Source organism: Salmo salar, chromosome ssa04, assembly GCF_905237065.1.
Source record: "Salmo salar chromosome ssa04, Ssal_v3.1, whole genome shotgun sequence".
Lineage (NCBI taxonomy): Eukaryota > Metazoa > Chordata > Actinopteri > Salmoniformes > Salmonidae > Salmo > Salmo salar.
In genome coordinates this window covers 5,576,295-5,591,405 of record NC_059445.1, presented here as the reverse complement: position 1 = coordinate 5,591,405, position 15,111 = coordinate 5,576,295, and the positions used below count along the sequence as shown (strand labels likewise).

The 15,111-nt window shown below is 42.7% G+C and overlaps 1 protein-coding gene across 1 annotated transcript in view; it reads right to left on the bottom strand.

The window, feature by feature from the left end:
- Window positions 1–15,111, bottom strand: part of LOC106594652 (TBC1 domain family member 1) — a gene marked incomplete at its 5' end in the record, with an annotated part of 122,590 nt that overhangs the window by 21,090 nt on the left and 86,389 nt on the right. Inside the window, 3 exons of the mRNA XM_045717608.1 lie at window positions 4,273–4,431; window positions 8,841–8,990; window positions 14,107–14,298. Coding sequence (XP_045573564.1) covers window positions 4,273–4,431; window positions 8,841–8,990; window positions 14,107–14,298 — 501 coding nt within the window. The remainder of the gene's footprint in view (window positions 1–4,272; window positions 4,432–8,840; window positions 8,991–14,106; window positions 14,299–15,111) is intronic.

The following is a 15,111-nucleotide window of genomic DNA, read 5'->3' as shown; positions in this document are numbered from 1 at the left end:
CTAAATGACTGCTTTAGCCAGGATCACTAAAACACCATTCTAAATGACTGCTTTAGCCAGGATCACTAAAACCCCATTCAAAATGACTGCTTTAGCCAGGATCACTAAAACACCATTCTAAATGACTGCTTTAGCCAGGATCACTAAAACACCATTCATAATGACTGCTTTAGCCAGGATCACTAAAACACCATTCATAATGACTGCTTTAGCCAGGATCACTGAAACACCATTCATAATGACTGCTTTAGCCAGGATCACTAAAACCCCATTCAAAATGACTGCTTTAGCCAGGATCACTAAAACCCCATTCAAAATGACTGCTTTAGCCAGGATCACTAAAACCCCATTCTAAATGACTGCTTTAGCCAGGATCACTAAAACACCATTCTAAATGACTGCTTTAGCCAGGATCACTAAAACACCATTCATAATGACTGCTTTAGCCAGGATCACTAAAACACCATTCAAAATGACTGCTTTAGCCAGGATCACTAAAACACCATTCATAATGACTGCTTTAGCCAGGATCACTGAAACACCATTCATAATGACTGCTTTAGCCAGGATCACTAAAACACCATTCAAAATGACTGCTTTAGCCAGGATCACTAAAACACCATTCTAAATGACTGCTTTAGCCAGGATCACTAAAACACCATTCTAAATGACTGCTTTAGCCAGGATCACTAAAACACCATTCTAAATGACTGCTTTAGCCAGGATCACTAAAACACCATTCTAAATGACTGCTTTAGCCAGGATCACTAAAACACCATTCATAATGACTGCTTTAGCCAGGATCACTAAAACACCATTCATAATGACTGCTTTAGCCAGGATCACTAAAACACCATCAAAATGACGGCTTTAGCCAGGATCACTAAAACACCATTCTAAATGACTGCTTTAGCCAGGATCACTAAAACACCATTCTAAATGACTGCTTTAGCCAGGATCACTAAAACACCATTCATAATGACTGCTTTAGCCAGGATCACTAAAACACCATTCTAAATGACTGCTTTAGCCAGGATCACTAAAACACCATTCTAAATGACTGCTTTAGCCAGGATCACTAAAACACCATTCTAAATGACTGCTTTAGCCAGGATCACTAAAACACCATTCTAAATGACTGCTTTAGCCAGGATCACTAAAACCCCATTCAAAATGACTGCTTTAGCCAGGATCACTAAAACACCATTCTAAATGACTGCTTTAGCCAGGATCACTAAAACACCATTCATAATGACTGCTTTAGCCAGGATCACTAAAACACCATTCATAATGACTGCTTTAGCCAGGATCACTGAAACACCATTCATAATGACTGCTTTAGCCAGGATCACTAAAACCCCATTCAAAATGACTGCTTTAGCCAGGATCACTAAAACCCCATTCTAAATGACTGCTTTAGCCAGGATCACTAAAACACCATTCTAAATGACTGCTTTAGCCAGGATCACTAAAACACCATTCTAAATGACTGCTTTAGCCAGGATCACTAAAACACCATTCTAAATGACTGCTTTAGCCAGGATCACTAAAACACCATTCAAAATGACTGCTTTAGCCAGGATCACTAAAACACCATTCAAAATGACTGCTTTAGCCAGGATCACTAAAACACCATTCTAAATGACTGCTTTAGCCAGGATCACTAAAACACCATTCTAAATGACTGCTTTAGCCAGGATCACTAAAACACCATTCTAAATGACTGCTTTAGCCAGGATCACTAAAACCCCATTCAAAATGACTGCTTTAGCCAGGATCACTAAAACACCATTCTAAATGACTGCTTTAGCCAGGATCACTAAAACACCATTCATAATGACTGCTTTAGCCAGGATCACTAAAACACCATTCATAATGACTGCTTTAGCCAGGATCACTGAAACACCATTCATAATGACTGCTTTAGCCAGGATCACTAAAACCCCATTCAAAATGACTGCTTTAGCCAGGATCACTAAAACCCCATTCTAAATGACTGCTTTAGCCAGGATCACTAAAACACCATTCTAAATGACTGCTTTAGCCAGGATCACTAAAACACCATTCTAAATGACTGCTTTAGCCAGGATCACTAAAACACCATTCATAATGACTGCTTTAGCCAGGATCACTAAAACACCATTCATAATGACTGCTTTAGCCAGGATCACTAAAACACCATTCAAAATGACTGCTTTAGCCAGGATCACTAAAACACCATTCTAAATGACTGCTTTAGCCAGGATCACTAAAACACCATTCTAAATGACTGCTTTAGCCAGGATCACTAAAACACCATTCTAAATGACTGCTTTAGCCAGGATCACTAAAACCCCATTCAAAATGACTGCTTTAGCCAGGATCACTAAAACACCATTCTAAATGACTGCTTTAGCCAGGATCACTAAAACACCATTCATAATGACTGCTTTAGCCAGGATCACTAAAACACCATTCATAATGACTGCTTTAGCCAGGATCACTGAAACACCATTCATAATGACTGCTTTAGCCAGGATCACTAAAACCCCATTCAAAATGACTGCTTTAGCCAGGATCACTAAAACCCCATTCAAAATGACTGCTTTAGCCAGGATCACTAAAACCCCATTCTAAATGACTGCTTTAGCCAGGATCACTAAAACACCATTCTAAATGACTGCTTTAGCCAGGATCACTAAAACACCATTCTAAATGACTGCTTTAGCCAGGATCACTAAAACACCATTCATAATGACTGCTTTAGCCAGGATCACTAAAACACCATTCATAATGACTGCTTTAGCCAGGATCACTAAAACACCATTCTTTCACTAAAGAGGCAGGTGTGTGTGTGGTGTTAGCGTGTGGGTGTGTTGTAAACTCCAAACGAGGACAGGGCTTCAGGTTAAACGAGGACGAGGCTTCAGGTTAAACGAGGCTTCAGGTTAAACGAGGACAAGGCTTCAGGTTAAACGAGGACGGGGCTTCAGGTTAAACGAGGACGGGGCTTCAGGTTAAACGAGGACGGGGCTTCAGGTTAAACGAGGACAAGGCTTCAGGTTAAACGAGGCTTCAGGTTAAACGAGGCTTCAGGTTAAACGAGGACAAGGCTTCAGGTTAAACGAGGCTTCAGGTTAAACGAGGACGGGGCTTCAGGTTAAACGAGGCTTCAGGTTAAACGAGGCTTCAGGTTAAACGAGGACAAGGCTTCAGGTTAAACGAGGCTTCAGGTTAAACGAGGACAAGGCTTCAGGTTAAACAACTGATAACATCACACTCCATTAAGCATTAGTCAACAGTAATATGTCCGGAAGTGTGTAGTGTGCAGTGTGCATTGAGAAGGGTGTAGTGTATAGGGTCTCACCCAGGTCTATGAGGATGGCGTGCTGGGTGTAGTGTGTAGTGTGTAGGGTGTAGTGTAGGGTGTAGTGTGTAGGGCTCACCCAGGTCTATCAGGATAGCGTGCTGGGTGAAGGGTGTAGTGTGTAGGGTGTAGTGTGTAGGGTTTAGGGTGTAGGGTTTAGTTTGTAGGGTTTAGTGTATAGGGTTTAGTGTATAGGGTTTAGTGTATAGGGTTTAGGGTGGAGGGATTAGGGTGTAGGGTATAGGGTGTAGGTGTAGTGTGTAGGGTATAGGGTGTAGGTGTAGTGTATAGGGTGTAGGGTGTAGTGTGTCGGGTTTAGGGTGTAGGGTGTAGTGTGTCGGGTTTAGGGTGTAGGGTGTAGGGTTTAGGGCTCACCCAGGTCTATCAGGATAGCGTGCTGGGTGTAGTGTGTAGTGTGTAGGGTTTAGGGTGTAGTGTGTAGGGTATAGTGTGTAGGGTTTAGGGTGTAGGATGTAGGGCTCACCCAGGTCTATCAGGATAGCATGCTGGGTGTAGTGTATAGTGTGTAGGGTTTAGGGTGGAGGGATTAGGGTGTAGGGTATAGGGTGTAGGTGTAGTGTATAGGGTGTAGGGTGTAGTGTGTCGGGTTTAGGGTGTAGGGTGTAGTGTGTCGGGTTTAGGGTGTAGGGTTTAGGGTGTAGGGCTCACCCAGGTCTATCAGGATGGCGTGCTGGGTGTAGGGTTTAGGGTGTAGGGTTTAGGGTGTAGGGTTTAGGGTGTAGGGTTTAGGGTGTAGGGCTCACCCAGGTCTATCAGGATGGCGTGCTGGGTGTAGGGTGTAGTGTGTAGGGTTTAGGGTGTAGGGTTTAGGGTGTAGGGCTCACCCAGGTCTATCAGGATGGCGTGCTGGGTGTAGGGTGTAGTGTGTAGGGTTTAGGGTGTAGGGTTTAGGGTGTAGGGCTCACCCAGGTCTATCAGGATAGCGTGCTGTTGCGAGGTCAGCTGTTTCAGCAGTTCTTTATAAGGCCTGTTATTGGCTGGAGGTCTGACAGGAACCGATTGGCTCAACAGAAACTGCTCTGATAGGAACTTCCACACCTCTCCTCTGTACTGCCTGGGAACTCCTAGGGAGGGAGGGGGGAGGAGGGAGAGGGAGGAGAGGAGGGGGAGGGAGAGGGAGGAGGGGAGAGGGAGAGGAGAGAGGGAGGGAGGGGAGCGGGGAGGGGGGAGAGAGAGGAGGGAGAGGGAGAGGGAGGGAGGGAGGGAGAGGAATGGGAGAGAGAGAGGAGGGGGGGAGGGGGAGGGAGAGAGGAGGGGGGAGACAATATATCAGTTATGTTATATAGAGACTACAGTAACATTAGAGGTGTGTTATAGAGACTACGGTAACATTAGAGGTGTGTTATATAGAGACTACAGTAACATTAGAGGTGTGTTATATAGAGACTACAGTAACATTAGAGGTGTGTTATAGAGACTACGGTAACATTAGAGGTGTGTTATATAGAGACTACAGTAACAGAGGTGTGTTATAGACTACAGTAACATTAGAGGTGTGTTATAGACTACAGTAACATTAGAGGTGTGTTATAGACTACAGTAACATTAGAGGTGTGTTATAGAGACTACAGTAACATTAGAGGTGTGTTATATAGAGACTACAGTAACATTAGAGGTGTGTTATAGAGACTACGGTAACATTAGAGGTGTGTTATATAGAGACTACAGTAACATTAGAGGTGTGTTATAGACTACAGTAACATTAGAGGTGTGTTATAGAGAGACTACAGTAACATTAGAGGTGTGTTATATAGAGACTACAGTAACATTAGAGGTGTGTTATATAGAGACTACAGTAACATTAGAGGTGTGTTATAGAGACTACAGTAACATTAGAGGTTTGTTATAGAGACTACAGTAACATTAGAGGTGTGTTATAGAGAGACTACAGTAAAATTAGAGGTGTGTTATAGAGACTACAGTAACATTAGAGGTGTGTTATAGACTACAGTAACATTAGAGGTGTGTTATAGAGAGACTACAGTAACATTAGAGGTGTGTTATAGACTACAGTAACATTAGAGGTGTGTTATAGAGACTACAGTAACATTAGAGGTTTGTTATATAGAGACTACAGTAACATTAGAGGTGTGTTATATAGAGACTACAGTAACATTAGAGGTGTGTTATAGAGAGACTACAGTAACATTAGAGGTGTGTTATATAGAGACTACAGTAACATTAGAGGTGTGTTATAGAGAGACTACAGTAACATTAGAGTTGTGTTATAGACTACAGTAACATTAGAGGTGTGTTATATAGAGAATACAGTAACATTAGAGGTGTGTTATATAGAGACTACAGTAACATTAGAGGTGTGTTATAGAGAGACTACAGTAACATTAGAGTTGTGTTATAGACTACAGTAACATTAGAGGTGTGTTATATAGAGAATACAGTAACATTAGAGGTGTGTTATATAGAGACTACAGTAACATTAGAGGTGTGTTATATAGAGACTACAGTAACATTAGAGGTGTGTTATAGACTACAGTAACATTAGAGGTGTGTTATATAGAGACTACAGTAACAGAGGTGTGTTATATAGAGACTACAGTAACATTAGAGGTGTGTTATATAGAGACTACAGTAACATTAGAGGTGTGTTATATAGAGACTACAGTAACATTAGAGGTGTGTTATAGAGACTACAGTAACATTAGAGGTGTGTTATATAGAGACTACAGTAACATTAGAGGTGTGTTATATAGAGACTACAGTAACATTAGAGGTGTGTTATATAGAGACTACAGTAACATTAGAGGTGTGTTATAGAGAGACTACACTAACATTAGAGGTGTGTTGTAGACTACAGTAACATTAGAGGTGTGTTATATAGAGAGACTACAGTAACATTAGAGGTGTGTTATATAGAGACTACAGTAACATTAGAGGTGTGTTATAGAGAGACTACAGTAACATTAGAGGTGTGTTATAGAGACTACGGTAACATTAGAGGTGTGTTGTATAGAGACTACAGTAACATTAGAGGTGTGTTATATAGAGACTACAGTAACAGAGGTGTGTTATAGAGAGACTACAGTAACATTAGAGGTGTGTTATAGAGACTACGGTAACATTAGAGTTGTGTTATATAGAGACTACAGTAACAGAGGTGTGTTATAGACTACAGTAACATTAGAGGTGTGTTATAGAGAGAGACTACAGTAACAGAGGAGTGTTATAGACTACAGTAACATTAGAGGTGTGTTATAGAGAGACTACAGTAACATTAGAGGTGTGTTATAGAGAGACTACAGTAACATTAGAGGTGTGTTATAGAGACTACGGTAACATTAGAGTTGTGTTATATAGAGACTACAGTAACAGAGGTGTGTTATAGACTACAGTAACATTAGAGGTGTGTTATAGAGAGACTACAGTAACATTAGAGGTGTGTTATAGAGACTACAGTAACATTAGAGGTGTGTTATAGAGAGACTACAGTAACATTAGAGGTGTGTTATATAGAGACTACAGTAACATTAGAGGTGTGTTATAGAGACTACAGTAACAGAGGTGTGTTATATAGAGACTACAGTAACATTAGAGGTGTGTTATATAGAGACTACAGTAACATTAGAGATGTGTTGTAGAGACTACAGTAACATTAGAGTTGTGTTATAGAGAGACTACAGTAACATTAGAGGTGTGTTATAGAGAGACTACAGTAACATTAGAGGTGTGTTATATAGAGACTACAGTAACATTAGAGGTGTGTTATAGAGAGACTACAGTAACATTAGAGGTGTGTTATAGAGACTACAGTAACATTAGAGGTGTGTTATAGACTACAGTAACATTAGAGGTGTGTTAGAGACTACAGTAACATTAGAGGTGTGTTATATAGAGAGACTACAGTAACATTAGAGGTGTGTTATATAGAGACTACAGTAACATTAGAGGTGTGTTATAGAGAGACTACAGTAACATTAGAGGTGTGTTATAGAGAGACTACAGTAACATTAGAGGTGTGTTATAGAGAGACTACAGTAACATTAGAGGTGTGTTATAGACTACAGTAACATTAGAGGTGTGTTATAGAGACTACAGTAACATTAGAGTTGTGTTATATAGAGACTACAGTAACATTAGAGGTGTGTTATATAGAGACTACAGTAACATTAGAGGTGTGTTGTATAGAGACTACAGTAACATTAGAGGTGTGTTATATAGAGACTACAGTAACATTAGAGGTGTGTTATATAGAGAGACTACAGTAACAGAGGTGTGTTATAGACTACAGTAACATTAGAGGTGTGTTATAGAGACTACAGTAACATTAGAGGTGTGTTATAGACTACAGTAACATTAGAGGTGTGTTATATAGAGACTACAGTAACATTAGAGGTGTGTTATATAGAGACTACAGTAACATTAGAGGTGTGTTATATAGAGACTACAGTAACATTAGAGGTGTGTTATAGAGACTACAGTAACAGAGGTGTGTTATATAGAGACTACAGTAACATTAGAGGTGTGTTATATAGAGACTACAGTAACATTAGAGATGTGTTGTAGAGACTACAGTAACATTAGAGTTGTGTTATAGAGAGACTACAGTAACATTAGAGGTGTGTTATAGAGAGACTACAGTAACATTAGAGGTGTGTTATATAGAGACTACAGTAACATTAGAGGTGTGTTATAGAGAGACTACAGTAACATTAGAGGTGTGTTATAGAGACTACAGTAACATTAGAGGTGTGTTATAGACTACAGTAACATTAGAGGTGTGTTAGAGACTACAGTAACATTAGAGGTGTGTTATATAGAGAGACTACAGTAACATTAGAGGTGTGTTATATAGAGACTACAGTAACATTAGAGGTGTGTTATAGAGAGACTACAGTAACATTAGAGGTGTGTTATAGAGAGACTACAGTAACATTAGAGGTGTGTTATAGAGAGACTACAGTAACATTAGAGGTGTGTTATAGACTACAGTAACATTAGAGGTGTGTTATAGAGACTACAGTAACATTAGAGTTGTGTTATATAGAGACTACAGTAACATTAGAGGTGTGTTATATAGAGACTACAGTAACATTAGAGGTGTGTTGTATAGAGACTACAGTAACATTAGAGGTGTGTTATATAGAGACTACAGTAACATTAGAGGTGTGTTATATAGAGAGACTACAGTAACAGAGGTGTGTTATAGACTACAGTAACATTAGAGGTGTGTTATAGAGACTACAGTAACATTAGAGATGTGTTATAGACTACAGTAACATTAGAGGTGTGTTATATAGAGACTACAGTAACATTAGAGGTGTGTTATATAGAGACTACAGTAACATTAGAGGTGTGTTATATAGAGACTACAGTAACATTAGAGGTGTGTTATATAGAGAGACTACAGTAACAGAGGTGTGTTATAGACTACAGTAACATTAGAGGTGTGTTATAGAGAGACTACAGTAACAGTGTGTGTGTGTGTGTGTGTGTGTGCGTGCGTGTGTGTGATCACCCTGTCCGACAGCAGCGTGGACGGTGTCGGTGTTGACCTTGACCTTCGACCTGGCCTGTGTTCCCAGCATGCTCTCCCAGACCAGCGTGACCTCCTTCAGACATGGAGTTATCTCTTCATAGTCCAGACGTAAGCGCTTACTCTCCGACGCTGCAGACAGATCAACAGTGAGGAGGAGGACACGGCTTCTGTCTGTCTGTCTCTCTCCCCCTCCATCTCTCTCCCCCTCCATCTCTCTCTCTCCCTCCATCTCTCTCTCCCCCTCCATCTCTCCATCTCTCTCTCCCTCCATCTCTCTCTCCCCCTCCATCTCTCCATCTCTCTCTCCCCCTCCATCTCTCTCTCCCTCCATCTCTCTCTCCCTCCATCTCTCTCTCCCTCCATCTCTCCATCTCTCTCTCCCTCCATCTCTCTCCCCCTCCATCTCTCTCCCCCTCCATCTCTCTCCCCCTCCATCTCTCTCTCCCTCCATCTCTCTCCCTCCATCTCTCTCCCCCTCCATCTCTCTCCCCCTCCATCTCTCCATCTCTCTCTCCCTCCATCTCTCTCTCCCTCCATCTCTCCATCTCTCTCTCCCTCCATCTCTCTCCCCCTCCATCTCTCTCCCCCTCCATCTCTCTCCCCTCCATCTCTCTCCCCCTCCATCTCTCTCCCCCTCCATCTCTCTCTCCCTCCATCTCTCTCCCTCCATCTCTCTCCCCCTCCATCTCTCTCTCCCCCTCCATCTCTCTCTCCCCCTCCATCTCTCCATCTCTCTCTCCCCCTCCATCTCTCCATCTCTCTCTCCCTCCATCTCTCCATCTCTCTCTCCCTCCATCTCTCTCTCCCTCCATCTCTCTCTCCATCTCTCCATCTCTCTCTCCCTCCATCTCTCTCTCCCCCTCCATCTCTCCATCTCTCTCTCCCTCCATCTCTCTCTCCCCCTCCATCTCTCCATCTCCATCTCTCTCTCCCTCCATCTCTCCATCTCTCTCCCCCTCCATCTCTCTCCCCCTCCATCTCTCTCCCCATCTCTCTCTCTCCCCCATCTCTCCCCATCTCTCTCCCTCCATCCATCTCTCTCCCTCCATCTCTCTCTCTCCCTCCATCTCTCTCTCCCCCTCCATCTCTCTCCCTCCATCTCTCCCTCCATCTCTCCCTCCATCTCTCCCTCCATCTCTCCCTCCCTCTCTCCATCCATTTCACCCTCCCTCTCACCCTCCCTCTCTCCATCTCTCCCTCTCTCTCTCCATCCCTCCACATTAACATTGCCAAAGCAAGTCAAGTAGATAATAAACAGAAGTGAAATAAACTATTAAAAAAATGAACAGTAAACATTACACAAGTTCCAAAATAGACATCTCTCTCCCTCCCCCATCTCTCTCTCCCTCCCCCATCTCTCTCTCTCTCCCCCATCTCTCTCTCCCTCCCCCCATCTCTCTCTCCCTCCCCCCCATCTCTCTCTCTCCCTCCCCCCATCTCTCTCTCCCTCCCCCATCTCTCTCTCCCTCCCCCATCTCTCTCTCCCTCCCCCATCTCTCTCTCTCTCTCCCTCCCTCCATCTCTCTCCTTTCCTCCCTCCCTCCCTCCCTCCCTCCCTCCCTCCTACTGGAACTCCTCAAAAGTCCCCACAAGGACAGTAAAACAAGGAAAATGTCTCCACATTTCCCAGGTCCCCACTGACTTAATGGCAGAATGGTGAACTTACTGAATGAAATGAGAGTTTGACTGTGTGATATTAGGTTGCTTGTTGTGTAAATATTTTCCGTCTGTATTTGAATGATTTGTAAGGCTATTTTAGGCTAAAGGGGTTAGAATGATTTCCATTACAATACTCCTCATTCCTGCTCTAATTCACACATGGACCAGTGTGTGTTAACATGGGACTTGTTTTTCTGTACATCTCAACTCCTCCTGAGAAACCGTCTGAGAGAGGGGGGGGGTGGTCACGGCCAGGGTCGGAGAGAGGAGGGGGGGGGGGGTCACGGCCAGGGTCTGAGAGAGGAGGGGGGGGTCACGGCCAGGGTCTGAGAGAGGAGGGGGGGGGTCGGCCAGTATTAACCGTGACCCTGAATCCGTTATGGGTTCAGCGTCTTGGGAACATCGACAGATGTGTTTTTCACCTCGTCGGCTCAGAGATTCAACATAGCGTAGTTTCGGCCCAAGGCCGTTGGGGTGTAACCCCTGGGAACAAACAGCACAACCTCAGAGGAACTTTACCTTCAGCAGGTAAGACCACACACACACACACACACACTACAACACACACACCTGATGACAACACCTGCCTTCTAGGCATTTCATTATGCAAATGTACTGTTGAATTCATAGAGAACAATTAATGATCACTTTGTAGTTGCCCTAGACATGCCAATTTCACCGGGGCGTGTGTGTGTGTGTGTGATGAGCAGGGGTGATTGGGTTCATGATTCTCCGTCTATATCCTCAAATAACCTCAACCAGCTGTTGCGCAGTAGTAGTATCTGTGTATTACCCTGTATATTGTTGTGTTCTCTCTCCATCCTCAGTAGTAGTATCTGTGTATTACCCTGTATATTGTTGTGTTCTCTCTCTCCATCCTCAGTAGTAGTATCTGTGTATTACCCTGTATATTGTTGTGTTCTCTCTCCATCCTCAGTAGTAGTATCTGTGTATTACCCTGTATATTGTTCTCTCTCTCTCCATCCTCAGTAGTAGTATCTGTGTATTACCCTGTATATTGCTGTTCTCTCTCTCCATCCTCAGTAGTAGTATCTGTGTATTACCCTGTATATTGTTGTTCTCTCTCTCCATCCTCAGTAGTAGTATCTGTGTATTACCCTGTATATTGTTGTTCTCTCTCTCCATCCTCAGTAGTAGTATCTGTGTATTACCCTGTATATTGTTGTTCTCTCTCTCCATCCTCAGTAGTAGTATCTGTGTATTACCCTGTATATTGTCGTTCTCTCTCTCTCCATCCTCAGTAGTAGTATCTGTGTATTACCCTGTATATTGTTGTGTTCTCTCTCTCTCCATCCTCAGTAGTAGTATCTGTGTATTACCCTGTATATTGTTGTGTTCTCTCTGTCCATCCTCAGTAGTAGTATCTGTGTATTACCCTGTATATTGTTGTGTTCTCTCTCTCTCCATCCTCAGTAGTAGTATCTGTGTATTACCCTGTATATTGTTGTGTTCTCTCTCTCCATCCTCAGTAGTAGTATCTGTGTATTACCCTGTATATTGTTGTGTTCTCTCTCCATCCTCAGTAGTAGTATCTGTGTATTACCCTGTATATTGTTGTTCTCTCTCCATCCTCAGTAGTAGTATCTGTGTATTACCCTGTATATTGTTGTGTTCTCTCTCTCTCCATCCTCAGTAGTAGTATCTGTGTATTACCCTGTATATTGTTGTTCTCTCTCCATCCTCAGTAGTAGTATCTGTGTATTACCCTGTATATTGTTGTGTTCTCTCTCTCTCCATCCTCAGTAGTAGTATCTGTGTATTACCCTGTATATTGCTGTTCTCTCTCTCCATCCTCAGTAGTAGTATCTGTGTATTACCCTGTATATTGCTGTTCTCTCTCTCCATCCTCAGTAGTAGTATCTGTGTATTACCCTGTATATTGTTGATCTCTCTCTCCATCCTCAGTAGTAGTATCTGTGTATTACCCTGTATATTGTTGTGTTCTCTGTCCATCCTCAGTAGTAGTATCTGTGTATTACCCTGTATATTGTTGTTCTCTCTCCATCCTCAGTAGTAGTATCTGTGTATTACCCTGTATATTGTTGTGTTCTCTCTCCATCCTCAGTAGTAGTATCTGTGTATTACCCTGTATATTGTTGTGTTCTCTCTCTCCATCCTCAGTAGTAGTATCTGTGTATTACCCTGTATATTGCTGTTCTCTCTCTCCATCCTCAGTAGTAGTATCTGTGTATTACCCTGTATATTGTTGTGTTCTCTCTCCATCCTCAGTAGTAGTATCTGTGTATTACCCTGTATATTGCTGTTCTCTCTCTCCATCCTCAGTAGTAGTATCTGTGTATTACCCTGTATATTGTTGTGTTCTCTCTCCATCCTCAGTAGTAGTATCTGTGTATTACCCTGTATATTGCTGTTCTCTCTCTCCATCCTCAGTAGTAGTATCTGTGTATTACCCTGTATATTGTTGTGTTCTCTCTCCATCCTCAGTAGTAGTATCTGTGTATTACCCTGTATATTGTTGTGTTCTCTCTCCATCCTCAGTAGTAGTATCTGTGTATTACCCTGTATATTGTTGTGTTCTCTCTCTCCATCCTCAGTAGTAGTATCTGTGTATTACCCTGTATATTGTTGTGTTCTCTCTCTCCATCCTCAGTAGTAGTATCTGTGTATTACCCTGTATATTGTTGTTCTCTCTCTCCATCCTCAGTAGTAGTATCTGTGTATTACCCTGTATATTGTTCTCTCTCTCTCCATCCTCAGTAGTAGTATCTGTGTATTACCCTGTATATTGTCGTTCTCTCTCTCTCCATCCTCAGTAGTAGTATCTGTGTATTACCCTGTATATTGTTGTGTTCTCTCTCTCCATCCTCAGTAGTAGTATCTGTGTATTACCCTGTATATTGCTGTTCTCTCTCTCCATCCTCAGTAGTAGTATCTGTGTATTACCCTGTATATTGTTGTGTTCTCTCTCCATCCTCAGTAGTAGTATCTGTGTATTACCCTGTATATTGTTGTGTTCTCTCTCTCTCCATCCTCAGTAGTAGTATCTGTGTATTACCCTGTATATTGTTGTGTTCTCTCTCCATCCTCAGTAGTAGTATCTGTGTATTACCCTGTATATTGTTGTGTTCTCTCTCTCCATCCTCAGTAGTAGTATCTGTGTATTACCCTGTATATTGCTGTTCTCTCTCTCCATCCTCAGTAGTAGTATCTGTGTATTACCCTGTATATTGTTGTGTTCTCTCTCCATCCTCAGTAGTAGTATCTGTGTATTACCCTGTATATTGTTGTTCTCTCTCTCCATCCTCAGTAGTAGTATCTGTGTATTACCCTGTATATTGTTGTGTTCTCTCTCTCCATCCTCAGTAGTAGTATCTGTGTATTACCCTGTATATTGTTGTGTTCTCTCTCTCCATCCTCAGTAGTAGTATCTGTGTATTACCCTGTATATTGTTCTCTCTCTCTCCATCCTCAGTAGTAGTATCTGTGTATTACCCTGTATATTGTTGTGTTCTCTCTCCATCCTCAGTAGTAGTATCTGTGTATTACCCTGTATATTGTTGTGTTCTCTCTCTCTCCATCCTCAGTAGTAGTATCTGTGTATTACCCTGTATATTGTTGTTTTCTCTCTCCATCCTCAGTAGTAGTATCTGCTGCAGGACGGCCTTCCTCCACAGTTCTCTCAGTTCTGCTCGGCCGCGCTTCTTCCTCTCCTCCGGAACGACGCCCAGCGGTCCGTCTACGTCTGCAACGCTGCACGCAGACACGCCCCTACCGTCTATGGGACAGGCACCCCTGTCTGAGATGGAGAGAGGGGGGAGAAATGGGAGGGAGCGAGACAGAGGAAGAGAGAGAGAGGGGGGAGAAATGAGAGAGAGAGAGATCAGTTAATTCATTAGTGTCCATCTATGCTATTATAGAGCCCATTCTCTGGCCCCTGAGTCCAGGGACAACATCTACATACAGGTAACATCCACTGAGACCAGACACCTCATTGTTTAGTGGCTCGTTATGTATTTACTTCTAATGAAAAGGTCATTTACTGTTATTGTCAGGCTTTCAGTGTGTGTGTGTGTGTGTGTGTGTGTGTGTGTGTGTAATGGGTGTGTGTGTAGGGCGTTGGCTCTGGTGGAGAGGGGTGTTTGGTGCCATAGTGGCCGAGTGCGTCAGCAATGTGTTTCTTAAGAAGTTTGGCGTGTTTGTTTTGGTGACTGTGCTTGTTTCAACACGCCTTTCAACACAACCACACACCCATTACACACACCCATTACACACACACACACCCATTACACACACCCATTACACACACACACACCCATTACACACACACACACACACACATAGTTTAGATTCACTCATTGAGTATCAGGTTCTTCCATGCTACTCTGTGTTCTAGTTGGTGTGTGTGTGTGTGTGTGTGTGTGTGTGTGTGTGTGTGTACAGTACGTACAAGAGAGGATTCAGTAAACAACATCCACATAATGATAAGCCTCCCCCTGAAGGACTTTAGCTCAGTGCACTAACACAGTCTCGTAGGGTACAGAAGGTCCTTGGTTTCAAACGCAGTCAGTAGCAGAGAGTTTACAATGTCAGGAAGTGTATATTTAACTAA